Source organism: Camelus bactrianus, chromosome 27 (assembly GCF_048773025.1).
Source record: "Camelus bactrianus isolate YW-2024 breed Bactrian camel chromosome 27, ASM4877302v1, whole genome shotgun sequence".
Classification (NCBI taxonomy): domain Eukaryota; kingdom Metazoa; phylum Chordata; class Mammalia; order Artiodactyla; family Camelidae; genus Camelus; species Camelus bactrianus.
In genome coordinates this window covers 21,199,215-21,224,641 of record NC_133565.1, presented here as the reverse complement: position 1 = coordinate 21,224,641, position 25,427 = coordinate 21,199,215, and the positions used below count along the sequence as shown (strand labels likewise).

General features: G+C 41.1%; 1 protein-coding gene across 5 annotated transcripts in view; it reads left to right on the top strand.

Moving 5' to 3' along the window:
* CHD2 (chromodomain helicase DNA binding protein 2) overlaps positions 1-25,427 on the top strand; it is a 109,913-nt gene that overhangs the window by 72,886 nt on the left and 11,600 nt on the right. For all 5 annotated transcript variants that reach the window (XM_074353899.1, XM_074353900.1, XM_074353901.1 and 2 more), the window contains 16 exons: positions 456-604; positions 1,622-1,718; positions 2,152-2,244; positions 5,496-5,666; positions 6,596-6,771; positions 8,972-9,013; positions 9,725-9,864; positions 11,194-11,332; positions 11,519-11,669; positions 12,802-12,924; positions 14,171-14,299; positions 15,209-15,349; positions 17,110-17,244; positions 18,802-18,980; positions 20,932-21,031; positions 23,471-23,684. In XM_074353899.1, coding sequence (XP_074210000.1) covers positions 456-604; positions 1,622-1,718; positions 2,152-2,244; positions 5,496-5,666; positions 6,596-6,771; positions 8,972-9,013; positions 9,725-9,864; positions 11,194-11,332; positions 11,519-11,669; positions 12,802-12,924; positions 14,171-14,299; positions 15,209-15,349; positions 17,110-17,244; positions 18,802-18,980; positions 20,932-21,031; positions 23,471-23,684 — 2,179 coding nt within the window. The remainder of the gene's footprint in view (positions 1-455; positions 605-1,621; positions 1,719-2,151; positions 2,245-5,495; positions 5,667-6,595; positions 6,772-8,971; positions 9,014-9,724; positions 9,865-11,193; positions 11,333-11,518; positions 11,670-12,801; positions 12,925-14,170; positions 14,300-15,208; positions 15,350-17,109; positions 17,245-18,801; positions 18,981-20,931; positions 21,032-23,470; positions 23,685-25,427) is intronic.

Sequence of the window (25,427 nt, the reverse complement as noted above, 5' to 3'; positions counted from 1 at the left end):
TGGAAAAGTTGTTAAATATTCTAGTATTGTTGAAAGTGGTTTATTTTTATTATGCATGACCAGTGTTTTCTCTGAAGTATGTTGGAAAAGTACACACACACCTTTTTCATTTGTAGATGAATTTCAAAGTCTGCTCTAATACTGGGTAACTCATAAGTTTCGTATTTGGCCAACGATTTGGCTTTGGTGAAATGGAATATTCTTTAGCAACATTTTTACCATTAGAACAAGGCTATAGTAACAGTCCCTTAGGGGCAGTTTTATTTAAGAATGTAATGTGCTGTAGATGATAAAAATATTGCATGAACTTAAGTTGTCTGCTTGGGTGGATGGCTTACCAGGGGTATATCATAGCATAGAACAAATCAATTTTTATTTCCGCTCTTGGTTTTAGACAGAGGTGACTTTTTTGTGTGTGTGATCAGGTGTAAGCGTAACATTACCTTTTCCTATAGGTAAATATTTACCGCTTGGTTACAAAGGGGACAGTGGAGGAAGAGATCATAGAACGAGCCAAAAAGAAGATGGTATTGGACCATCTGGTGATTCAGCGCATGGATACCACTGGCCGGACGGTTCTGGAAAACAACTCGGGAAGGTCCAAGTAAGTGCCAGAAAGATGGGGGAGGTAGCAGAGTCAATTTTACATCAACATTTGGTATAATTAGTTCTTCAAATAGGATGCTCTACAACAGACAATAGTCCATTAATTACCTGGAAAAGGCCAAGCCGAAACTGCAAGATGGCATTTTCTTTTTCTTTTTTTTTTCCCCGTTTCTTCCTCTTTCTGACATGTCAGCCTTTTTCTCAGGTGCCCTCTCTGTCTTTCTCTCCTGCCCTTCTCTCTTGCCTTCTGCTTTTGGCTCTGCCTGTGGCAGATGACGCAGAGCAGCAGTGGCAGCTCTGGGCTCCCCCTTTCATCCTGGCACAGCGTTGCCTTGGCCTTCTCAGCAGTAAGAATGCACCAGGTTGAACTGGCAGCTGTTTTCTTACTATTGGTAAAAATGTTTGTGTGCAGATTGATTATTTGTCCTATTGAAAACAGAAAGGTATAAAAGGAAAGGAGTTAAGTCTCAACTGGCTTTATTTGGAAGCACAACTGTTCCTCTTAGAGAGTTGATATTTCGATCGGATTATCGAGTATCTTCTGTGGCAGTGTTACAGCTTGTGTTACATGTGAAATCCAGTGAGCTCTTCCTAAGTAGAGTATTTTCAGGTGACAATTTTCCATTAAAGAGGAACCTAGTTCTTTCATTTTGGACCAGAGATGAGAAGTTTGAAAATTCTAGTTGAATGGTAACTTTCTGAGTCAAAGGACAAAGGGAGAGCTCCCTTCTCTCACGTTGCTAATTATCTTTCTTGCTTAACCATGTTGTAATAGATGAGCCAACAGGAAGATAATTGGTTTCCTGGTCTTCTGTCAGGTTAGGTTTACCAGCACAAACTTATCCTCTGGATTAAAAAAAAAGAAAGAAATGAAATATTTGTGAGATCATTTTTCTTGTGGCAGAATTTATGTTTTCACCAGTAATTTGACCTCTTTATGAAGAATAGGTGTTTAGAACCCCGCAGAGGTTATTTGACATTCCTGAGGGCTTACAGCTACATTTTACTTCTACAGTTCAAATCCTTTTAATAAAGAAGAGCTGACAGCTATTTTGAAATTTGGAGCAGAGGATCTCTTCAAAGAACTTGAAGGGGAAGAATCAGAGCCTCAGGTAATTAATAGTGAGGGAAGATTTTTTTCTTGATAAGTATCATCCGTGAGAGTCTGAATTTTTCTGGAAGCAGATTCTAAGTCTGAGGCTTTTATAGAGAAACCGTAATTACTTGAAGGGCATAGTTTCTGTTTTCTTCTTGCAGAACTCAAAGCTCTTCCTAAATTGAATGGGAAGGAATGAGAAAAACATTTGAGGATTTTATCTTTGGTCTTTTTAATTCCAATTTTATTTGTTATAATTTCTGAAGTTTCAACATATCCTTTGTATGAATAGAAGTTTGGAACATTAGATGTAAAGGGTGTAAAACAGAGTGTAAGAGACAGTGGAGTATTGGAGAAGAGAGTCGGTTTGTTTGCACCAGTCATTTTCAGGAAATGCTAATAACCACTGTTGCCTTTTTACCATGTTTGTGTTGGTCTTGTTTTTTTAGGAGATGGATATTGATGAAATTTTGCGCTTGGCTGAAACCAGAGAGAATGAAGTCTCAACAAGTGCAACAGATGAGCTTCTGTCACAGTTTAAGGTATGAAAACCATTGTCTGACGAAGTCCTTAGCGTTGATCTATTAACCGGTAGTAACTAATGCCTGTGAGTACTTTCTGGGTGCAGGACACTCTACTTTTCCCTTACCCTTGACTCAGATTCCCATATCGTTCTCTAGAGTTGCAAGTATGTTGTGAGCACAGATTCTGCAGTCCTCCCCGTGAGGGTAACCTCTGAAGCCCGCCCTGCCCAGAGTCAGCGGCTAGAGGAGAAGTCAGTGACGAGGGCTGAGAATGAGTTGTCAGTGGGATGGGTGGAGAACTGGGTGGTGTGGAGCTCTGCGGGTTGTGGAGGGGTTGTGGAAGAGACATTGATAGGATCATCACAAAGAAAGGTCAATGGAGAGTGACAGGAAGCTCCTGATGACTTGGTAGGATTTTTTTTAAAGGACAATTACAGGGTGGTTAGTGGTATTTGATATAACAGAATATTAAATGAGATGAGGACTAAATGCAGAAGCTGGGCACCAGATGAGTAGGAGGTAACAGCTCTGAGTATACTCATTATTAAAAATGAAGTGAAGCCAACAGTGAAAGTAACTCATGAGAACAGAATAGTCAAGCAAGGCAAGATTTTTTAAAAGGTGTTACCCTGTTTATAGGTTGAGGAAAGAACTTGAGAATAGGGAAATATTGAAGGGTCTAAGGAAAGAAGGAAAATGTGATTGCACATTGGACTGGAAAGGATATAATCAAAACCAGAGATGGAGGAGTTGGGCTTTGAAAGAAAAAGGAAGGTATACTTCAGGGAATAGGAAGGTAGAGAAGATGTCCAGCTGGTGACCTTAATTACCAGGAAAGTGAGTGAGGTGTTTGCTGAGAAGTGAGAAAGATTTGGGATGGCCCCATGCAGGGGCCAGGAGTTGCTGGGAGGAACCTGATAGGGAGTAGAGCTGAATATAGAAGGTTGGGCTTCGCAGTGGAGCCAGTCAGCAGGATCATATGACTTTCTCCAGAAATACGTGAGGTCAGAGAAGTTGGATCAGTTGACAATCCCAAGGTGGGAGATGGGCTTGGGAGGCATACGAGAGTCCAAGTGGTAGAGGTTTCCCAGATTGAATCAACCATGTTTGAACCGATGGCTCATGGGTTGATTCCACGCAGGTTGGAGAAGCAGGGGAGACCTGGAGGTTACAATGGTGGTTACGTGTGGTAGCCCATTAGGACTGAAGAAGTATGTGGAAGGAAGCAGTGTTTTGTGATGAAGTCCACGGTTGGCCACAGGTAGAAATTGTCTCAGTGGAAGAAAAAGGAAGGGGTTGAGTGGACCACAGAGCTCTAGGGGCAGAGTTACTGTGTCTGAGGAGGCAGGGTGGAGGTGAATTGTTCGCTGTTTCAACTGGATTTCACTTCCATGACCATTGCTCTCTTCTTAAGCAGAAGTAATCTTCATAATGGTATCCTGGTCAGAATATTACATGATTATTTAGGTGTAAAAATTTCTTCCTATTACAAGTAGATCAAAAGTCACCTTACTGGTGACGTTTGTCTTTCTAAAGCCCTTTGGCCATTATGTTTCAGTACCTAGTCAACTGGTTTAATTAAAGTAGGCATCTCCTTACCCTAGGGGCTCTCTGTTTCTGGAGTATGTCACTGAATTGACGTTTTTCCTGATAATCCTTTTTTTGTTATGCTAATTTAACGTGTGGGAAACACAGCCCACATTTTTTGAGATATTTAAGATTACTAATAATAACCAATCCTTGTATAACTCTTACTGTATACTTTAAGCACTGTTGTAAGTGCTTTACATATATTAATTCTTTCAGTTTTTACAACAATCTTTTTTTAATATTTTATTTTTTATTTTTGGAGGGGAGGTAATGAAGTTTACTTGTTGAGGAGGTACTGAAGATTGAACCCAGGACCTCATGCATGCTAAGCATGGACTCTGCCACTTGACTATACCCTTCCCCCCCGTTACAACAATCTTCATTTATAGGTGGGGAAACTGAGGCACAAGGAGTCTAAATAGATTTCCCAAAGTCACGCATGTGTGGAGCTGTGATTACATTGTAGGCAGGGGGCCTCCTGCCGAGTCTGGTGTAACCGTTATTGCCACTCTTGGAATAGTTCGATTCCCAGCTGTATGAGCCACTAACATGTATGCAATATTGGTATTTGTATCAATTGATATTTTAAAAGTTAGGTTTAAAGTAATCACAAATGGTGCTTAATTTGAGACAGTGGCCAGATGATTCATTTTATAAAATAGAAAAATGTTAAATTTTAAATCTCAGAAAGTACACCTCTTGTTTTATTGTGGAATTTAAAACACCTAATCGTGAGGATCCACGATATCCATGTTGGAAGTAAGAGTTAATTTTGGCCAAAAGTTATAAAGTTCTGACTTCACTGTCAGCTCCAAGTGATTCTGAGGGATGGAGCCTCCAAAAGCTCTTTTTAGCTTCATTGTAATCATAAAGGCTACCCCGGGGAGAAACGGACTGTGAAGCCCAGGCCTGGGGCCTGCCCACTGCTGCCCAGAGGCTGGCCAGAGCTGGTGGGTGTTCTCTCTAGCCATAGTATGACATGCATACGTTTAGATGTTTTTCTTTCTGGGATACATACTATTTCAATGTAAATAGACATTAGATATTAAATATTTGATATGAAGTACATTGAATATTCTTCTAAGTTTGTTGGAATTTTTTGCGTTTTGTATTCTCATTTTCATTCCTAAGACTAATGTGCAATTTTGACAATTTTGAGCATATGAAATTATTATATACCTTTAGCTTCCATACTTTTGATAAAAATGATGAGATAACCAGTTGGCTAGACCAATAGCTACTGCTTTTAGTTATGCATCGTTTCAAATGAGTTCTATTCAGTAGCAATTTATAATTTACAGAACTGTAAATTCATAATGGATTAGTATTAAGTATCCAGCATTTTGTAATCTAAATAAACCTAAAATTTCTTAATTAGTATCTTAGAAAATGTGTATGATTGAACAACAAATCTTTCAGTAAAACTTTTAAGACAGTTTACATCTTTATATCTTTCCCTATTTTTCAGTAATGTTTTTGATGAGCTTTAGGATTTGGCAAGTAGATTTTGTGGGGAGGGGGATAAGGGAGAGAGAGATCAGTAGAACTTTGATTATTTGATGATGTTACTATCACAGGAGTCCTGTTACCCTTCACAGCATTGCATGAGCTGGTGTTTTGGTAGGTGGTGTTTGGGAACTAGGGAAACATCAGACGGTGGGTTGTCCATCTGTTTTAAGGTTGCCAACTTCGCAACAATGGAGGATGAAGAAGAGCTAGAAGAGCGTCCGCACAAGGACTGGGATGAGATCATCCCGGAGGAGCAAAGGAAGAAAGTAGAGGAGGAAGAGCGGCAGAAGGAGCTGGAGGAAATCTATATGTTGCCTCGAATTCGGAGTTCCACTAAAAAGGTGATCAATTGAGATCAAAGATATGAAAGTACTTCTTAGGCTGCAATGGCTGCAGAAGTGCTGATTATTCAAGGAAGAGGCCTTTCGCTGCTGTCCCGATGTGGAGGGTTCCCAGGCATAGGGTCGGAGACCTAGCAGAGGAAAATGGAAAAATGCGCAGGACCCACGGAGCACCTGTGAGACGTTTCATCTCTGCACTTGGCTCTGAGAGATGGCTGAACAGGATTTGAGTGTGACACAAGTTTGCATTTTGCCTTTGAAATTAGAACCAGTAATTCTAATAATTTGGTTCTAATTGGCAAAGCCTTTGACTTTCAGAGAGTCAGACCTTTTTTTGCCTCAAGTGTTTGTTCACAGCACTTGTTTTAAATACTTACTAAGAGATTATATAACTGTACTTCAGTTTAGAAAGCACCGCTATGGGCAGTATCTAACTTGATTTTTGCAACAACATTGAAGTAAGTAGACTAAGCTTTATTATCTGGTTTGTTGGAGATAACAGACTTGGGTTTGTCCAAGATCACAGTAAATCAGCGTGAGCTAATAGTAGCTAATAGTGTGCCTGGCGTAAGTCAGTGCTTTTACATCCACTGACTCATTTAATTCATATGAAAACCCTTATTATAGGTGCTATTATCCCCGTTTTACAAATGGAAAACAAAGTGATTTGCCCAAGGAAGTAGACATGAACCTACAATCCAAGTATTTTTATTCCCGTTTGCTTAATCACGTTACAGTATGTCTCTGGCAGTGTGACTATCCCAAGCAGGTCTTACTTCATTACATGCCGTCTGCCTCCTTCCTCAAGGGAATATTGACTTGCCTGATATGATGAGCAGTTCTGAGTATTACAGAATTAAGATGGGCTGGTCTTAGTCCTTAGACCTCTTGGACCTGGCTTTTGGTACAATGTGGCTTTGCCTTTCCAGGCTCAGACGAATGACAGTGACTCTGATACTGAGTCTAAGAGGCAGGCCCAGAGATCTTCCGCCTCTGAGAGTGAGACGGACGACTCAGACGACGACAAGAAGCCCAAGCGCAGGGGCCGCCCCCGAAGCGTCCGGAAGGACCTCGTGGAGGGATTCACTGATGCAGAGATCCGGAGGTTAGTCGGGGCTCTGCTTTTTCCTCGACCTGGTTTGGAAGGGCATGCTGTAAGCCTCAGGTTGGCTGGATCCCCGACACCGATGACAAGAGAGGGCAGAGGATTGAAGACTAGGAATACATACGTGCATAAGTACATAGATACATACGTATGTATGTGTATACATCTATGTCTATAAAAGAAATAGTGTAAATATAAAATGTTGAAGTAGCATGGATAACCCAGTCTGCTTTCCGTCAGTGTTACCGCTGGTATCAGTTTGGTGCTTTGGTTCAGTTTATTAGTATACACAGCACATTATTCTGCAGCTTGCTTCTTCTCACTTACAGTCAATTTTTCCACCGTCTTTCTGTGTCAGTTTATTACACGTTTGTTGGTGTCTGATTCACAGCCCTCTGCCCTCCAGAAAAATCTAAAGTTGTTGCTTCCAAACCAGTTTTTGTCCTAGTTTCCATGTTTTTTTTTTTTTTTTAAGGCTGAAGAAAGTAGAAAATACGAAGACGGTTAGCTTTATGGTTCAGTCCATATTATAATTACATCAAATAGTCCTTTTAGGTCAATATTTGAAGCTGTGAAGTGTTTATTTCCCCCTAAATGTTATACTCATTCCTCTTTCCTCAATTTATTGTGGAAAGATGTAAATATGTGCAAACATTGATAGAATGTAGCCCCTTCCCCCATAAGTATCATCTTAACCATTATGAATTTGTCATCAGTCTTGTATGTGTACCCTGCTTCCTATCGTCCCTTCCCCACTGTATTGTTTTGAGAAGAGTGTGTCTTCTGCTGCAGTTGAGTGGAGTGTTCTGTAGATGTTTGATAGGTCTGTTTGGTTTAGTGTTGCTCACATTTTCCATTTCCTTGCTGACCTTCTACCTGATTGCCCTATCCATTACTGGAAATAGGGTGTTGAAGTCTCTATTATTGCTGTATTATCTTCCCCTTCTGTCCGTTTTGCTTCGTGTATTTTGGATCTCTTGTGTTAGATGCATGTATTTTATATGTCTTGATGGATTGGCCCTTTTCTCATTATAAAATGTCCTTCTTTGTCTCCAGTAAAAATATTATGTCTTAAAGTTTCGATTTTGGTTACATCAGTGTAGCCACTCCAGCTGTCTTTTGGGTACTGTATGTGTAGTATCTTTTCTTTTTTATTTCAATGCATTTGTGTCTTTGAATCCAGCTTGTGACTCTTGTAGGCAGTATATAGTTAAGCGATTTCTAAAAATCCATTCTATCAATCTCTTCCTTTTGATTGAAAGTCTTTAATCCATTTGTATTTAATGCAGTTACCAATAAGACAGAATTATGTCTACATTTTGCTCTGTTTTTTATGTCTTATTATGTCTTTTTTGTCCCTTTATTCCTCCATTATTGTCTTCTTTTGTGTTACATAGATTCTTTTTAGTATACCATTTTAATACTCTTGTTTTTTTCTTTTACTATATTTAAAAATTATTTTCTTAGTGACTGGTGTGGAGATTATAGTTAATATTTTAACTTAAGACAATTTTGTTTGGACTACTACCAACTAAATTTCAGTGGTAAAGTAAAACTTGCAGTAAAACTTTACTCCAGTATAGGTTCATTCCTTCCCCCGCTTTTGTATTTTTACTGTTACATAGATTACATGGGGGCTATTTCCACTGACTGCTTTTTTTTTCCCTGTATATGGGCCATACTTTCTTGTTCTTTTTTTATTTTACTTTGCCTTATTCCAAAAAGTATTTGAGGCACTCCTAAAAATCTTATAGTTGTATTGTTGACTGGAAAATAATGCAGTATGGAATTAAAAGTAACGGTGGTAGACTGAATAGACCAGTTAACTATGTTGGGGTTTTATCACAAGAGTTGTGGTTACTGAATCATTTATTACATTTTGAACTCCATAAACTTGTACATTCTAAAAATGATAATATTAGAGTTAAGTTACTGTTCTCAGTTATATCCCTAAGCAATTTCATGACCAGTCATTGAGAATAAAGTTGATCTTTAGTTTGAATAGCTTTTTAACACTCATTATTTTAACTTGGCCATTTTCAAGAGGCATTCAGATTCATTCTCTTAATGGCGGTCATAAGGATTGGGCCCAGTCTATTTTTTGACAATTTTCATGGCCCATATTTCATCATAGGATGTGTTTGCATTAACATAGCTAAAAATCTGTTTTTGTAATGTGATTTATTGATCATATTCTTAGGTTCATCAAGGCGTATAAGAAGTTTGGTCTCCCTCTTGAACGGTAAGCTTAGTAATGTAATAGTTCCTTATCTACTTCTTTTTCACTTTATTATGTAGCAGTTTTTCTCTTTTTGTTTTTCTTTTATTTTGGTTCTGTTTTCCATTTAAGATCTGGCACCTTTTGACAGCCTGATTTTTAGACATTAAAGTGTCTCTAGATGACTGGAGGTCAACAAAACATTGTAGACGTAACTGTACTTTGCTTCTAGGAACACTGTGATGAATGAAAATAGGCTGGAGGGAGGAAAGGGATGAGAGAGAAGCAAATGAGTACAAGTAGCTTTCGGGCACTTCACCTGCTACTGTTATCAGACAGCCCATTGAGCTTTTGGATTTTTTTTGGAGGGGGGAAGTAATTAGGTTTATTTATTGATTTAGTTTTTTTTTCTTAATGAAGGTACTGGGGCTTGAACCCAGGCCCTTGTACATGCTAAGCATGCACTCTGTCACTGAGCTATACCCTCCCCTCCATGTTTTTGAAATTACTCTGTTTTGTGGACTGTTTCAAGGAACGGTTTTTTAAGTTTGGAAAATAAGTTAGTCCTCATCACTGTTGGAGGGTTCTTGTTGGCGCCTTGGAACCATCAATTAAGGAACGTAGAGAAAAGTGTCTTTGCAGGAGCCAGTGTATGTGAAACTAAGTGGTTGTTCACGTGACGCTAGAAGCATGGGCACAGGGCCTTGAAGTGTCCCCACATTTGTCTTTGCTCAGGCTGGAATGCATAGCTCGCGATGCTGAGCTGGTGGACAAGTCTGTGGCAGATCTGAAGCGCCTGGGGGAGTTGATTCACAACAGCTGTGTGTCAGCAATGCAGGAGTACGAAGAGCAGCTGAAAGAAAATGCCAGCGAGGGTAAGTCAGCAGGTCTCCTCGGTGAGTCTCCAAACCCTGGCCCTTGTGGATTGGGATCCCTGCTGCTAAAGGGCTTGCCCTTTTTTTTTAAAGAAGGACAGACTTTTTCCAAAGGATTTAGGGACGTATCCCATGCACCCCTACATCCCTGATCCTTTGAGGTGTGCATTCTCACCTGCCTTTATGTGAGCTCAGTTGTAAGATCCCAGAGATTTACTCACAAATGAAGTTGATTTGCAGAAGATACATAGTGACTAACAAGATGAATGATATAATGTTACGGTAGGAAGTTTAAATTGGTCTAAATGATGCAAAGACCTGAGTGGGTAAAGCTGAGTGGACACATTGGCGTTTTGGCCGTAAGTGAGGACATCACAGATCACAGATGTCAGTAATGATCTTGGACATAATACATACACGTATTGTTTTGTTGTGATAAAGGAGTTAGAGAATTAATTGGAATAAATAAAATAGTGAATGGGTATTATAAACCTTTTTGTTATAGTGAGATTTTCTTGGCACTAGAAAGTGCTGTAATTGGATTTGACCTGTAGCATGTTTTCTCTTCCTCACCAGAAGGTGTTTTTGCCTGTCCTCTAAAAGCCAGGAGGTATCAGGAGAAAGCTCTGAAGTCCTTATTATTAAAGGACACTCTGACTGTTGAACCTCAGACACAAGAGATGAGGATGTTGTCATTATGGTTCAGTGGACTGTGGTTTATCTGTGCCACTGCCCCCATTCTTTTGTCACCCTTCACTGTTAGAGGTTACTCAGAGGAGGCTCTGTCAGCTGTGGCTAAGTGTTCAGGCCCTGGAGGCAGCTCACTTACCTGGAATCTTGGTTCTGCCATTTCTTAGCCGCAAGACCAGAGGCAAGTGATAGCCTCTCAAAGGTCTCATTTGTGAAACACTGGTAGTCCCTACCTCAAAGGGTTTGGGTGGTTACTTGAGTAATTCCATACATGTAAAATGCTTGTCATCGTGTCTGGTTTATGGTGTGTTAGCTTCTTCATTAAATAAAGAATTTGTGCTTTGAAATTTTCTGCTAGAAGGCTATTGCTAAAAGTAATAGAATTTTAAAATATCTTGAATACAGTCAAAAAAAATTATAGGTTTTTTTTTTTTTCATAAAAGAAACTTCAGTAACTTCAGTGGTTTGGACAGTGATCTAAATATATGCTTTTATAGCACCCAGAATACATCCAAGAGTAAACCTTATGTTTACATTGTTTTTCTCATCATCATTGTTTTGAATAAGTATTACATTCACGTGGCTCAAAAATGAAAAACAGGTTTCCCTAGTAACGAATGTGAAATTGGTGTCCTGTAGGGAAAGGACCTGGGAAAAAGAGAGGCCCCACAATCAAGATCTCTGGGGTTCAGGTTAACGTGAAATCTATTATCCAACATGAGGAAGAGTTTGAGATGCTGCATAAATCGATCCCTGTAGACCCTGAAGAAAAAAAAAAGTGAGTACAACGTGTGCCTGTGCCTGGGTGGTTGTGCCGAAAGACAAGAGATTGGAAGTTACAGTTGTGTATAGTTACGTAGTGTTTCCACTGTCTTTTCTCTAACACATCAGAATACTTTGTTCATTTGTGTTTATTTCCAAATGCCCCTCTTCTAATGTCCCCCTACTTTTGAAATCTTTCCAGATACTGCTTAACATGTCGTGTCAAGGCAGCACACTTTGATGTCGAGTGGGGAGTGGAGGATGATTCGCGCCTGTTGCTGGGAATTTATGAACATGGCTATGGAAACTGGGAGTTAATTAAAACAGATCCAGAGCTTAAGTTAACTGACAAAGTAAGAAATTCTGCGATGCTGGAGATTTCTAGACTTTTGTTGTATAACTTTATACTGATTACTTACTTTTAACTTTTCTTGGAGGTGGGGAATCAAACTGGGAATTAGTATAATAGTAAATTCCTTGGATTTCTTTATCCTTGGAAACGTTACCATCTTTAGTGGACTGTGGCACTGTTTCAGAGGTGAAGCTAAATAGCCAGGTAAAATTTTGGGGTAATTTTAGGAGAAATCTTAAAAGTTTTGGATTTTTAATTATAGGTGTAATCTCATTGCAACAAATACCAGGGTAAGATTATTAATAATAAAAGCACTCCTCAGCCTTAATTGTTGGCACTTTCTTTAAGACCGTATTTGAATATTTGAAACAACCATATTTCAGTTCTACACATGAAGAAAGAATGAGCCACACCTTGGTATTTTTTGTAATGGAATTAAACACTGGCTTTACTTCTCCCATAAAATCGAGCCTCCCACCCTATCTGTTGCACATCAGGCTACCGAGTAGTAAGGCCGTGCTGAGAGCTGTAAGCAGGGAAAGCTGACTGGCTCAAATTTTAGTAGGATGCGCTCCATGTTGTGCTCCTGGCAGGGCTTTTCCTGGCACGTCAAACAATGCTCATCCCAGGTGCGATGTTCTCAGAGGGTGACAGCACCCTGCCATAAGCACTGAGACCAAATCCAGCCTGGCCTGAGAGGTCCAGCTGTGTCCTGGCATAGCTCAGTGCTCTCCGGCAATGCTCTAAGAAGCATTTTCAATCTAAAACGAAGCTTTAACCTAGCTCCAGGGATTCCCTGCTCCTGGAAGGAGGAAATCCACGACGGCTGGGATGCTCTAGCAGATGAAGCCAACAAGCCCCTCCTACCTGAGTTGTTCTACCCTGTTAACAGCACAGGTAGGAGCCAGTGGGAGAGCTGGATTTCTCCATCCCATTTTGTAAAACGAGAACGGCTCATGAGGGATTTTCAGTGACTGGGAGCCATGGACATGAGATAGGATCTGAGGCTTTATCTGTATTTTGGGTGGTTGGGGAGGGAAAGGACTGCTCAGTTGTGTGTCATCTCTGTTTATCCTGATGCACTAACCGGGACCTGGGTGGTGGCGGGTGCTTCTCTTCCTTTCCTGTTGAAGATTCTGCCCGTGGAGACAGATAAAAAGCCCCAGGGGAAGCAGCTGCAGACACGAGTGGACTACTTGCTGAAGCTGCTCAGGAAGAGTCTGGAGAAGGAGGGGGCTGTGACAGGCGGGGAAGAGGTGAGTGTAGCCGCCGGCCAGGTGTCCTCGAGAGGACTGATGCTTCAGCCCTGCAGGGTCAGGCAGGGGAAGAGATGCCCTCTCCGGGGGCTGCACAGAGCAGTACCTGCTGCTTGTCAGGTGTTGTACTGAGCTTCCAGCAATGACAGTTTGATTGGTAGTAATAGGAATCTTCATGTAATAATTGACCTGAACACTCTGGCAACTTCCTTACAAAATCATTCTCAAATATTGCCTCAAAGTAGTCTTCATCTCTCCCAGTGCCACCGGTCTAGACATAACTGTTGCTGTTTCTTTATGCTGCTTCCTCATGTTTAGAACATTGTTACTTGGTGAATATCACTGAGTTTGCCTGTTACTATAGCTAACCCTCAGCTACTTGTAATATTAGGTCCCAGGGATAAAGTAGATATTAAGAATCCACAGTTAATTCAGAAATTGGACACCAGTTACGATTGCCTTACTTGTTCAGTGAAAAAGATCAACCAAGTTGGTAATGGACTCACCTGAGCTTTATTCCTTTTATTTCCCCAACTTTGCATCTCAGTTCAGGCCTAGAAGGAAGAGAATCACAGTTGGAGACACTATAAGTTACACGCAGTGCTGTCAGTCTTTGTGTGTGCGTGTTCCTTAAGTGCTTTTAGAGCTGTGCCATTTGTATTAATTTCCCTGTGTTACAAACAAATTTTAAGGAAAAAATCCTCATCCCGTACCTTGTCCTTTTTCACATAGTAGTGTCATAAGTAAAGTCATTCTCCAGATAGTATGTTGAGGACGTACTAGAAGTTAGGTTCTGTAGAGAGATACTAGATCATGGTTATGCTTGCTTTAGATTGCTGTATCATGTTTGGTTGAGTAGATAAATACCTTTTCCTTATTTTTAGATGCAACATGCTTCTAGGTCTTCTAATATTATTATTGTCTTTCACATACTATCTTTGTTTTATGTTTGTAAGGTGTTTTTCCTTCTTTTGAATTTTATCTTTAGATTGACTTCCAAAAAATGGAATCAGTAGATTCAGTGATGTGGATGTTTTTGTGTGGCACAGGATATGTATAAGCCTGTAGTCTCTTTTTTTCTTTTTTTCTCCTTAAGGTAAAATTGGTTATATTCCTTTGAATTTCCTCCAAGTTTTCTTGTTGGAATTATATGGCTGCTACTGTTCTAAAGAATCGTAATGTTATTTGGTCATGCTTTTGAGGGACTTGATTTGTGGTTGTATCATCATTTTCTTTCCCTTTCCAGGCCAAATTAAAGAAGCGGAAGCCTCGAGTAAAGAAGGAAAACAAAGCCCCCAGGCTGAAAGATGAACATGGAATTGAGTGTTCGTCTCCTAGACACTCAGATAATCCATCAGAAGAGGGGGAAGTAAAGGTATGAGGTTGGATTTCAGTTGAAATTATTTTTTAAGCTACATTTTTTGTCCCATCTGGTATAAAACCATTTGAAATGTGTTTGGATTACATACCAGAGTAGATAAAATGAAAATAGAAAAATCTGTGTCTTTGCTTAACCTGTGAGAGAGGAATATGGTTATTCATTTAAGTCAGCAATTGAGAATTCACAGATAACGGAAGTAAATGAAGGGAACCATGCAAATTTTAGTGGTAAATGGCAGCTGACACTCAGCCTCATTGCTGGGAGTGGTAGGGAGTGGTGGAGACTGTGGTTCACTAGGGAGCTTGTGGCTAACATACTGGGGTAGCTGTTACACAGTTCACTTCATTGTTGGGCCAAACAAAACTCACCTGTGGATCAGGTTTGGCCCAAGGCCTTTCAGTTTGTAACCTCTGGCCTAAGCAAAGTGAAAAGTACATTGGTAGCATTCAGTGTGTTGTTTCAGTGAGTGACAACTTTATAGGATTTTATCCTGAGTGTGATTGTACTTTGAGATTAGTTGCAGGAGGTATCAGCAGTGGGTAGACGAACTAGCATGAATTTGAGTCAAGCATATGTGAGTTCAGATACTAGCAACCTCAGCAGTTAATACCTGGCAGGTGTATAGTCTCTTCAGTTCTCAGTTTTTCCATCTGTGGAATGGGAATGGTAATGCCTATGTTGGAGTGTTGCTGTGAGAAATAAAGAGAAGATATAAGTGAAGAGTGTCTGCCTCTGCAGACTTCACTCGAGGCAGGTAGCTTGAAGTCTAGACGCCTGAAAACAATCTTTTTTGGGCACGGTGATGCCCCATTGGGGGCAGTGCTTTTTTTTTTTTTCTCCAGGAAGAAAACAAGTAGGTATAAAGTTTTGTGGCAAAAGCTCATAGTCTTGTTTGTTTTCTAGGATGATGGCTTAGAAAAAAGTCCAATGAAAAAGAAACAGAAGAAGAAAGAGAACAAGGAGAACAAGGAGAAGCAGATGAGTTCTAGGAAAGACAAGGAAGGGGACAAGGAAAGGAAGAAATCGAAAGATAAGAAAGAGAAGGTACCGATGTCACTCTACTTCCTCTGATGCCTACAGTCTTTGCAATTCCCTTCTAGGATTTAGAAATAGAATGGGGTTTGAGGACTCTGAAATAATTGTCTTGTTACGAGTGTAGCCCAGAGGAAGGATGGGGCTGTCGGGGGATGCCTGCACCTCTTCCTGCAGAGAGGAATGTGTGAATTTGGGGTGTTCTTTAATACAGAAGCCTTTCCTTGCTCTTTTAGTGCATATTTCAGAGGTAGTGTTGGAATGAGATAGGACAGGTGAGAGAAATCTGCATTTCCAGGTGAACATTCTCAGATTCATGGTAGAAAGAGCACAATCCACAGATGAATCTGAATACGTGAAAGGTTTAGGATTCAAACCAAATTCTATCAAGAGTTAACGTTTTTGGAGTAGAAATGTGTGGTAAGCCCCAAACTATTATATAATCTTCACATTGGGGTTTTATGAACTTCTCTCTAAACCACAGCATTCTGGTACAGTGTTTTGCTGACTTCTGATGAAGTTATTTTGCCATTAATCTGTAATCATTGTTACAACGTACAAATGAATAACTGCTATAATTCTGCTATCCAGTTATAACGCGAATAGATTTCTTGGTGAGCTACCTTTTTTTATTATGCATATAAGAACAAATATAAAATAAAAATCAGGCCAGACTGTTTGGGTAGCCTTTTCTGCCTACTTAGCAATATACCACAAAACAACTTTCCAGGTTAATAAAGATTAAAATCACTTTTAATAAGATAAGGAAGATTTTGTTTGGTTATAAAATTTTAGAAACAGTTTACATTTTCCATATTAAATTTGCTTTCTAATTTCTAATGTAATGAACCGTACTGTGACAAGTATCTTTCTTTGCATTTGTGCTTCCATAGAAAGATTTTTTTTAATTTTTAAGGTGAAAATAAAAGCACAAAGAAGGATTTAACCAACATCCATTTATCTGCACCTGGATAGTCACAGCTGTTAACATTTTTCATGTTTACTTCAAGTGGCTTTTTTTGGCTACAGTATTTAGTGTTTCACACACTCATTACTGAGACCCCCTCAGCTGAATGACGCTCCCCTCTGGTACTTCTCCCAGTTTCATTAATCCTTGTCCCTCTTTTCTCCTCCTCTGTAACACTGCTCTGAAGCTGGTGTCAGACCCTCCTATCTGTGTTCTTAGACTTTCACTGCATGTTATATAATCATAAGCAAAGCATAGTATTGTTTTATGTTTTTAAATGTTCGTACATAGTTATTTTTTATATACCTGTATATATGTATGTATATCTCCATCCTCTGTACCTTTCCATGGATAGAGGAACATCATCCACATAGATTCATGTAAATTTCAATCACAATATTTTAATTAATACAGATTCCTAGATCAAAGTGTATGTTCATTTATAAGCTGTCGCTAAACGTTGCTGCGTGCTATTCAGCGAGAGCTCTGCCAATTTACAACTATGATAACCTTTTGATGATGTTTTTACCTTTTTTTATGGAAGAGGGAATAGAAGCCAAAATAGCACTGATGAAGCTCAAATTCTAATTGGCTACATTTAGAGACAGAAGTGGGGACGACGTATGATTAAAAGTTATTAATCAAGTAGGTTTGGCTTCATGACATTTTAGGGGCCTTTAACTTTTTTTTATAACTGAGGCCATCCTGTGTGACCCACTTGTGATGTGACATAGGGCAGAAGTCAAAATTGCAAGACAGGAATACACAAATGACAATGACTCCCTGTAACTTTTTTTTTAAAAAGCCTAAAGGTGGTGATGCCAAATCTTCCAGTAAGTCAAAGCGATCTCAGGGTCCTGTCCATATTACAGCAGGAAGTGAACCTGTCCCCATTGGAGAAGATGAGGATGATGATCTGGACCAGGAGACGTTCAGCGTAGTAAGTCCTGAAATTGAGGGATGCTGGGGTCTGCAGCCACGGTGCCTACAGCGTTCCTGCCACACAGCCCTCAGTTGGTCTAAGCATTAGAACACTACTTTGGAAACCCATTGCTCCTAATATCTAAAGACCATGTGCTCTGGAACAGGCTGCTAGGATTTCTTACTCTGTCTCTAGTGAGAAAGAATTTTAGAAAATGGATTTCATGACTTGTGCTCCTAATTGGAAAGGCAATGGATGCTTAGAAGCATTTGGAAAACTTGTGTTCACTGAGCTGACATTGATTGAATACTTGCAGTGTGCCAGCCACCGGAGTTACCACGTTGGATAGATAACTATTACCCTAGACTTCACATTTGAGTAGGGGAGATAGTCAGACAGTCACACAAACCGTGTCTGTGCTCCTGTGCTGGGGCTCTGGAGGAGAAAAACCAGATACTGCCAGGGTCCTGTGAGAAGGGAATTTGGTCAGGCAGGGGTATTAGGAAGGCTGGTTCAGTTAGAGAAGAGATCTTTGAATTCTGAATTTGGGTTCTGAAGGAAATGGAAAAGGTAACAGAAGAGGAAGAACAAGCCAGAGCAAGGCCTGAGTCTGCACAGAGGTGGTGTGGTGGGACCGAGCGTGGTGCGTGAGGAGGCTGCAGGGCTGCTGTGGCTGGAGTGGGGAGAGCACGGGGTGGCGTGGCGTGAGAGGAGGTTGGGGTCCCAGCTGCGTGAGCTCCAGCCGTGATGAACGTGGCCTGTCCACATGCTTCCGTGGCGTGGTGCTAGGAGCTAAGACGTGGCCTAGGACGTGGTCCCTCTCAGATGAGACAGGGAAGGTGAGGGAATGAATCGTGGACCAGGTCCTGCATGGGATGGGGACAGGCCAGTGCATCCTCAGGGCCCTTGGCCCCTTCCTGGAGCTGCACATGCGTAGCTCGTGGTGCCGCACCCGCTCTATCCCCACCTCTCCCCTCCCCTGCTGACTTTAGGATCTCGTTTCCTCAAGTCTATTAAGTCACTTCACTTTCTGCCCATACTCTGTTGCTGCTGTTTTCTCTCATTTCCCCTGTCTTTGTGGGCTTATCTGCTTTTAAGACAATTTCTTTACTGTTGTTTTGGTGGAGTTGGGGAGGCGGAGACAAAACTTCTTGTGTTCAGTCCACTTTGTTTATCTGGAAGCTTTTCCCTTGGTTTCTTACCAGTCTAACGGACTTGTAAATATTTCATCCTGTAGTTTTAGGTAGTTTGTGATGGGAAGTTTCTAGGCCAGGTCTGTAATTTTGCTTCTCATTTGATCTTCATAATGTCCTTATGAGATTATCATGCTTCTCTTGGAGATGAGAAGACAGCAGCATTTTGAGAGGCCAAGTAAGGTGTAAAAGGGACTTACACCTCAGGTTTTTCTGACTCTAACATTTGTACTGGCCCCACTGGCTGTGCCCACTCCTCCTCCCGTGATCCTGTGGCCGGAGGCTGGCTGCATGCTCTCTGGGAGTTTCGGGCGCAGTAAGCACAGGAGGATATGTCTTCGCTGCAGATGGCTTAAGTCTCTCCTCTCTCGGCCTGTTCCAGTGCAAGGAGAGGATGAGGCCTGTGAAGAAGGCACTGAAGCAGCTGGATAAGCCGGACAAGGGGCTGAATGTGCAGGAACAGCTGGAGCACACCCGGAACTGCCTGCTGAAAATCGGAGACCGGATAGCCGAGTGCCTTAAAGCTTACTCAGACCAGGAGCATATCAAGCTGTGGCGGAGGTAACCAGCCTTGGCCTCCAAGTGCCTGGTCTGATTTGATGACAGAGTGTGTGTTGGGGGCTCTATTTTTGTTTTATAAAACATGACACAGCCACCTAGTGAAAATTTTTTTCCCGGCGAAAGCCGTCTATTGGCAACATACCTGCAGGCTTCAGTTTTCCTTTCCATTCCCCTGAGACCAGGCTTTTGAATAGGTATGATGATGTCATTGTTTCATAAGAGAAATGCAGTGGTACTGGATTTGCTGGCCTGTTCTCAGGATAAAGACTCAGTCTTTAAACCTGGAAGGGCTAGAAATCAACTCATTTCACTACATTACCCATCTCTGGTTGATACTCAGATATACTGTAATAACTAACTGTTTAGTTCTCTATTAACTCGTGAGAGGGAAACAGGCTAAAACCACCTGAGCTATGAGTTTTCTTCTCTTTAAAAATTGGAAGAACTCTGCTTGTAATTTGGATTAATGCGGTTAATCCAGAACTTCCGTTTGTAAGGCATCATGACATATGCATTCATTTGTACATTCACTTTTGATATTTTAAGAGAACATGACTGAAATTTCTCAAAGACAATGTTAACAGTGAGTCTCTTCCCATATTCCAGTTACTTTGAATTCATGTACGTCGTGGTTAATGTAATTATCTTTGTGTGATATGCCTGCTCTCACTGACTGGTTTTTGAGTGAAGAAGGGGTTTAAGAAAACCTTCTATCATCCTGCTATCCATAGCATGCTTCACACCTATTAAAAAAAAAAAGGTTCAAGTTTTGAGATGTTAACTTAGCTTCTTCCCCTTGCCACCATTTCCAAGTACCGGATTCCTGTATCTAGCCTTCTGGCTTTCTTTTTATCTGACTTAATCCCTGTTAGAAGATAGCAAAAGGTCATCCCAGTACACAGATCCACGAAGGGGGCTTGATACCGTGCCTGGGGCCTGTCTGCGTTTAAAGCGCCGGACACTGTGGTCCTGGCCAGCTGTAGTCCATTGGGAGTTTCTTGCCCACTACTCATGAGAAACTGTCCATCATGAAGTGGTAATTGGAAGACCAAGTATAGTAGAAACTCAAGAAGGAGGAAGTGCACGCAGAAGGACAGTCAGGGAGGGAAGTCGTCCGAGAGGCAGGCAGGTGCACTTGAGCTGGCCTAGAGGAGCAGAGCGGACTTGCTTCAGTGGAGAGAGTTCTCAGGCTTCAGCTAAGCCTTGAAAGTGGGACTGGGAGGGACGTAGGGTTTCAAGGTTGTTTGTTAAGATGGCTGAAGCCTCGTTACAGAAGGCTTTAGAGAGGAAGGTGAACGGCTTTCCACACAATGCAGCAGGTGTACTAGTCAGGGAGCCGGCCCAGTGTTCGGAGTGGCACGGCACAGGGTGGTGGAACTGCTCTCTAGAAAGTGTGAGAGGATGTGAGGCCTCTTTCCCAGCCCACTGAGAGGGTATCTATCGCTCCCCTGTTGACAGGAATGCCATGCTAGGATGAGTGCATTGGAATTAGAGTGGAGGAGTCCTTTGGAGTTTTAAGGAAGAAATGACAGGCCTTGGTGGTGACAGCTGGGAGGAAAGAAGGGGCAGCAATACAGAGAGATGCCCAGCTGTATGTAGGGCCCAACCTGGGAGCTGGTGGTCAGGATGGGTTGCATGGTCCAGGAAGAGTCCAGGAAGTGCAGAAAGTAGAAGGAGACATTGGGACTGAAGCTCTAGGTGCCAGTGAAATAAATTGGGATTTGAGCTATGAGACAGAACCCTAGACTCCAGACTCTTTGGTCAAACCCTGTTCACAGTAGCATCTAAACATGTATTTATTATTGATGCAAAGACCTGCAAGATTATTTCTGTAACTTAATTTCTACACTTGGAGAGTATTCCACAGCAAAATTCAATAGCTTGTCATCCATAAAGAGAATAAATAGTTCTTTTTTAAATCCTATAATTTACCAGAAGTTTTTGTTTTTAGGAACCTATGGATTTTTGTTTCCAAGTTTACAGAATTTGATGCTCGAAAATTGCATAAATTATACAAGATGGCTCACAAGAAAAGATCTCAAGAAGAGGAGGTAAAATACAAATTTAATCCTAATTCATACAAATAGATTAAAACCAGTTCTATAGAAAAACACCTTAATTGCTGTTTATTCCTGGGGAGATGATCACAGAATCATAGGTTGTTGGTGCTAGAAAGGTCGTTGGTGCTCGGCCCTTACGTAACAGATGGAGGCCTAGGTCCAGGAGAGGGTGAAGGAGCCTGCCGAGGCTGTCCTGTCCATACGGCGGGCTGTTCCACCCTATCAGCTGTAGTTGCCCCACATGCTCCACCAGTAGTCACACTGACGGTGTTTGTGTTCTTACGTCCTGGAGTCATTCGTTCACCAGGCCTTTTCTTCTTCCACGTGCACATACCTTATAAATGTGGCTCCTGGTAAGTAACAGGGTTATGGGCAGCACATGCTTTGTCTCTTCTTTCTGGGCCGTGTGTACCTGGTGTCCTTTCAGCATTTGTATGCAGGGTCCCAACTGCTCATGTAAAGGAGCAAGCGAGGCATCCAGAAGCTGCCTCCCCTTCTTTGGTAGAGAGGGTTGGGCACAGGATGACTTGGCCAGTGCCGCAGGGCAGCGTCCCTTGTGCAGGCATATCCACTCGCAGGCCTGCCGCCTTGCCACATGAGCCCTGCCCACATTAGCCACACCGGGCCAGTCTAGGAACATGAACACCTCCTTCGCTACCAGGTCAGCTCTGCAAGGGTGGAGGTCTGTCTTAGGTCTCTCATCCTCTCCTGTATCCTCAGCACCTGGAATGGTGCCACGTGGAAGGCAGGAGCTCAGAAGTATGTGTCGCATGAACATATTCCCAGCACTGTGTTGAGCTGTGGGAATAGCACCTTCAAGTAGTTTATAATTTAATTTTACATGGAAGAATATGATTAAATTTTGCAGGAATAATATACTAATATTGCTGAGTGTTAGTAGAAATTTTATGCGTCATAAAAAGTCTTTGAAAGAATAATCAGGAAAGGCCCTGGGAGGGAATGAAATAGGTGGGAAAGGCCCTTTGGGGAAGAAACTGAGGGGGAGTGTTTGAAGCTGGACACATGATGTAAAGTAAAGGGTAAGGGCTTCATTAGTCTAGGTGTCAGGAGTTAGGCCAAGGTGGACAATGAAAGTGGTGGTCCTGCTGAGGGGTTCTAGTATGCATTGTCACAGCCTTTCTGGAGGACAGTTCAGTGTGATTTACAGAAAGACTCAAATGTGCACTTCTCCTTCTAAGAATTTAGTTGAAGGAGGTAATTAAGGATTTAAACATGTTTATATGGAAATGACTTGGTGTATCCATATCAGGGAGTATTCAACCATAAATACAATATTCTAGAAATAAGTATGCACGTACGATTTTTACAATACATTGGATAAAGAATATCAAAGAATAAAAGTCTTAAATTACGCATTATTCAGAGTAGTGTGATGAAACCTTGAGCCATCCTGCTCTGTCCTGTCTGGGACGTCAGTCATCCCTTTGTCCAGCGTATCCACCCTGTATATGCTACCCACCATGAATTCTTTGTAGCTGTCGTGGCTGTCAGATCGACTCTTGTGTTGCAGGGCTTGTGTTTAGGAAGTCCTTATTTTACTCAGTAATGGCCCCGAAGCACAAGAGTAGGGATGGTGGCAATTTGGATATTCTCTTACTGTGCTCAGTTTATAAAATAAACTATCATAAGTATGTACGTATAGGAAAAAACATAGTACATGTAGAGTTCAGTACCATCTGTGGTCTCAGGCATCCACCTGGGGTCTTGGAATGTATCTCCCATAGATAAGAGGGGCCTGCTGTGCATGTGTGTGTGCGCGCATGTGTGTGTATTTACAAACACACAAAATGGCTTAGAAAGACATGGAGCAAATTATTAATAGTAATTCCCTTGGTGGTGAGATTTTAGGTCACTTTTCGCTTCACCTGTCTTATTTTTCCTCACTGTATTTTCTGATGTTTTTATATTGAAATATTTCACTTGTGTATTAATGATGTGTTACTCAAACATTTAAATGTTTAGCCTGATGACTTTGGTTTGGGAACTAGTTCCCACTGGACCAGTCGGGGTTGTCTGTTCTAGTTAGCCTAAGAAAGCTGGTGGTCCTGGTTTTCCATGGCCCAGGAGGAGTCTCCGAGAATGCTGACAGCCTGGGCACCTGTCCTTGCCCCGTCAGTGACATCTTGCAGTCCGTGCCCATGTCCTTACAGGCGCAGGTCAGTGGAGATTGGCTTCCTGGTAGTCCTAGTAGGTCAGAGCCACAGATGGAGTTCTGTGAGGCTGTTCATGCTTGGGAAGCTTGGTGGAATTTATGAGCATTTTTTTCCTAAGAAGGTAGTAAATGGCAGGGAGGCTGAGAGGGACTTGTCAGAAGTCAGGAGGGAGATATTTAAAGGTGATGATCTTTATCCTGTTCTTGGGAGTTCTGCCTGGGATCTTGAGAGTCTTTGGTTTCCTTTTACTCTGCAGGAGCAAAAGAAGAAAGATGATGTGATTGGTGGTAAGAAACCATTTCGACCAGAGGCCTCGGGCTCAAGCCGGGATTCCCTGATGTCTCAGTCCCACGCCCCGCACAACCTTCACCCTCAGAAGCCTCATTTGCCTGCCTCTCATGGTCCACAGATGCATGGACACCCAAGAGATAACTACAATCACCCCAACAAGAGACACTTTAGTAATGCAGGTGGGTCATTAAGTAGAATTTTTAAAACAGGTGCCAAAAGAAGAATCACCTTACTTTCCAGAGATACTAGCTGGACTTTTGTGCTTTACTCTCTTCATCACAAAGATCCAAAAGGCTGTTATTTAAAGAAGAACATAGCCAACACAAATAAACAAAAGACATATGAGAGACTAAGGGAAACAGCTTGCATTATATATAATAGTTAAATGGTTAAAACTGCTAATATTGAAAAACCCTTTATACCAGAATTTATTTATATATAAACAGCTCATACAACTTAATAAAAAAACAAACAACCCAGTCCAAAAATGTGCAGAAGACATAAACAAGCAGTTCTCCAGTGAAGACTTACAGATGGCCAACAGGCACATGAAAAAAATGCTCGATGTCTCTAATTATCAGAGGAATGCAAATCAAAACTACAGTGAGGTATCACCTCACACCAGTCAGAATGGCCATCATTCAAAAGTCCACAAACGATAAAAGCTGGAGAGGGTGTAGAGAAAAGGGAGCCCTCCTGCACTATTGGTAGGGATGTAGTTTGGTGCAGCCATTACAGAAAACAGTATGGAGACTCCTCAAAGAACTAAAAATAGACTTACCACATGATCCAGCAATCCCACCCCTGGCCATATGTCCAGAGGGAACTGTAATTCAAAATAATACATGCGCCACAGTGTTCACAGCAGCAGCACTATTTAAAGTCAATAGCCAAGACATGAAAACAATCTAAATGTCCATTGACAGATGATTGGATAAAGAAGTTGTGGTATATTTATATAGTGGAATACAACTCAGCAATAAAAAAGAGTAAAGTAATGCCATTTGCAGCAACATGATGGACCTGGAGAATGTCATCCTAAGTGAAGTAAGCCAGAAAGAGAAAGAAAAATACCATATGATATCACTTATATGTGAAATCTAAAAGGACAAACAGAAAACAAAAATGAACGTATTGATAAAACAGAAACAGACTCACAGACATAGAAAACAAACTTATGGTTGGTTACTGGGGGGATGGAGTTGAGAAGAGATAATTTGGGAGTTTGAGATTTGTAGATACTAACTAATATATGTAAAACAGATGAACAGCAGGTTCATACTATACAGCACAGGGAACTGCACTCAACATCTTGTAGTAACTTATGGTGAAAACGAACATGAAAATGAATGTATGTTCATGTATGACTGAAGGATTATATTATGCTGCACACCAGAAATTGACACGTTATAAACTGACTATACTTCAATAAGAAATATATATATATACAAAAAAAAACCCCTTATAAATTGATAGCAAAAGGATAACCAAATAGAAAAATGGGCAAAGGTTAGGAAAAGGGAATTCATATGGAAGAGAAGACTCAAATGGCCAGTATGACGAGATGACCAACATTGCTCCTGGGGAAAGGAAAAAAAAAAAAAAATAAAACCAGCAAGAAGTAAGTTAACCAATTTGTTTACCCATTCAGATCAGTAAAAATTAAAGGGTGAAATTTATACAGATTACTAAATGTGAATTGCTACAGTCTTTCCAGAGAATAATCTGAGCTATCTAAACACATAGGCCCTTTTTCTGGGGGTCTGTCCTGTAGGAATGCAAACACATACATGCTTGAGGATGCTGTTACAGCCTTATAATGGCAAAACGCTGGAAATAGAATGTCCATTAATAAAGAATGGCTTGATGAGTAATAGGACATTTGTACTGTATATAGTTAGCAATTATTAAAAAGAGTGAGT